Source organism: Carassius carassius, chromosome 1, assembly GCF_963082965.1.
Source record: "Carassius carassius chromosome 1, fCarCar2.1, whole genome shotgun sequence".
Lineage (NCBI taxonomy): Eukaryota > Metazoa > Chordata > Actinopteri > Cypriniformes > Cyprinidae > Carassius > Carassius carassius.
Window position 1 is genome coordinate 15,428,021 of NC_081755.1, and position 2,129 is coordinate 15,430,149.

The window sequence follows — 2,129 nt, forward strand, 5'->3', positions numbered from 1 at the left end:
CATGAGGATGAGTTATACATTTTTGGGTGAACTATCCCTTTAATGATAAACAAAGATGAATGATCTACGGAAGTCCACTGCAGATATAGATATCCATAAATACATAAAACTAGATATGCAGAAACACAGTCAGTTCCCTTTTAAGGGAATCTATCGAGAAATGACAAGTATGACATACTGCTTTGTTTTGAAATCTCTCTTACAACAGACACGGAAGAGAAGACAATGATGAATAAAGTCATAGTTTTTGCTATTTTTGGACCAAAATTTATTTTTGATGCTTAAAAAATTTTTAACTGACCCTCTGATGTCACATGGACTGCTTTGATGATGTTTTTCTTACCTTTCTGGACATGGACAGTATACCGTACACACAGTTTCAATGAAGGGACTGAGAGCTCTCAGACTAAATCTAAAATATCTTAAACTGTGTTAGATAAATGAAGATATCCGAAGATAAATGGAGATCTTACTGGTTTGGAACGACATGAGGGTGAGTTATTAAAGACATAATTATGATTTTTGGGTGAACTATCCCTTTAAAACACTGCTGATGATCTGAATGTCTTGTTGAATGAGTGTTGATGGTCTGACCCTCATCAATATTACCAGAGCTGCCATTTCATGTCAATAGTTCCTGTTTTCACCTCATTTATTATGCTGATCAGTTTTTACAAATGAAGACGAGCATCAAATCATCAGGAAAAGCTCAAATTTGTAAAGACTGAGTTTATTAAACAGGACAGAGAGAAGATGAGATATTCAGAACCCTGTATAATCAAACACACTGAAGATACTGAAGAACAAACAGTGGTTATTCTTTTTTTTTATGAAGATAAAAAAAAATCTGTTTTACAACTCCATCTGTTTTTTTTTGTTGTTGAATGCAGTCAGTGCTAGTTTGTGATACGCTGAGATTTAGATGAGTTTCTTGTTTTCCCATCATGCTGTAGAAGGAGCCCAAATGATGTCACAATTTTTTGTAAAAATCATATCACATGTAACGGTGAAAGGCTGAAAGAACCTTAGAAACTTTGATCTCTCGAGATACGCACAATACAAATACACACAGACATTATATTTAGTTGGGTCCACCCACAGTGCACATCCAACTTCATCCTGTTGCATCAAATTACAGAACTCAATAAAAGCATTTCTATGGACAAAATGCATCTACAAATATCAGAGGAAACAGAATGACCTCCTCCTAAAAAAGTATGTTATCCAAGCGAAAAGTATGTTATCCAAGCGAAAAGTATGTTATCCAAGCTGCCCATAACATGATAAATCTTTATTTTAAGCTTCAAGCTGATGCATTAGCATAATGGCTTGCCTGTCAGGCACTTTTACAGATATGTGTGTACGTCCTCAGTGCAAAAAACAAATTTACATATCCTTATCTGTAGATGTCACAAATTCACGCAAGCCTCTGTGTTTTCAGATGTGTCGAATCACTGAATCTCTTGTCACAGTGTGCACACTTACATGGTTTCTCTCCAGTGTGAATCCTCTCATGTGTTTTCAGACTTGATGACACACTGAATCTCTTGTCACAGTGTGCACACTTGTAAGGTTTATCTCCAGTGTGAATCCTCTTATGTGTTTTCAGCTGTGCCGAATCACTGAATCTCTTGTCACAGTGTGAACACTTATAAGGTTTCTCTCCAGTGTGAATCCTCTCATGTGTTTTCAGAGTTGATGCTTGAATGAATCTCTTGTCACAATGTGAACATTTATAAAGTTTCTCTCCAGTGTGAATCCTCTCGTGTGTTTTCAGATTTGCTGATTGATTGAATCTCTTGTCACAGTGTGAACATTTATAAGGTTTCTCTCCAGTGTGGATCCTCTGGTGCCGTTTTAAAGTGCTCACTGAACTAAAAGTCTTTTCACACTCAAAGCACATGTACTCTCTTTCACCAGTATGTATTTTTTGATGTACTTTCAAACTTTGTAGATGCAAAAATCTCTTACCGCATAAATTACATGGATCTGGTTTGTCCTTTGCATGAACTTTCAAGTGTTTCTTCAGAAGTGAAACCCATAAAAACATTTTACCGCATTGATCACATGCGTGTTGCTTCTCTGCAGCGTGGATGTTCATGTGTATCTTCAGGTTTGCTGATTGTTTG

The 2,129-nt window shown here is 36.4% G+C and overlaps 1 protein-coding gene across 1 annotated transcript; it reads right to left on the reverse strand.

The window, feature by feature from the left end:
- Positions 1-1,386: 1,386 nt before the first annotated feature.
- On the reverse strand, positions 1,387-1,903 carry LOC132102916 (zinc finger protein 723-like). The gene is made up of 2 exons (XM_059508032.1): positions 1,456-1,903; positions 1,387-1,400 (listed from the first exon to the last, which is right to left on the reverse strand). Exons 1-2 carry the CDS (start codon positions 1,901-1,903, stop codon positions 1,387-1,389), a joined length of 462 nt encoding a protein of 153 aa, XP_059364015.1.
- Between the last annotated feature and the right edge of the window lie 226 nt (positions 1,904-2,129).

Bases quoted from the DNA above. Each gene is read 5' to 3' on its own strand.
- LOC132102916 (XM_059508032.1), bottom strand. From the start codon at position 1,903: ATGTGCTTTGAGTGTGAAAAGACTTTTAGTTCAGTGAGCACTTTAAAA.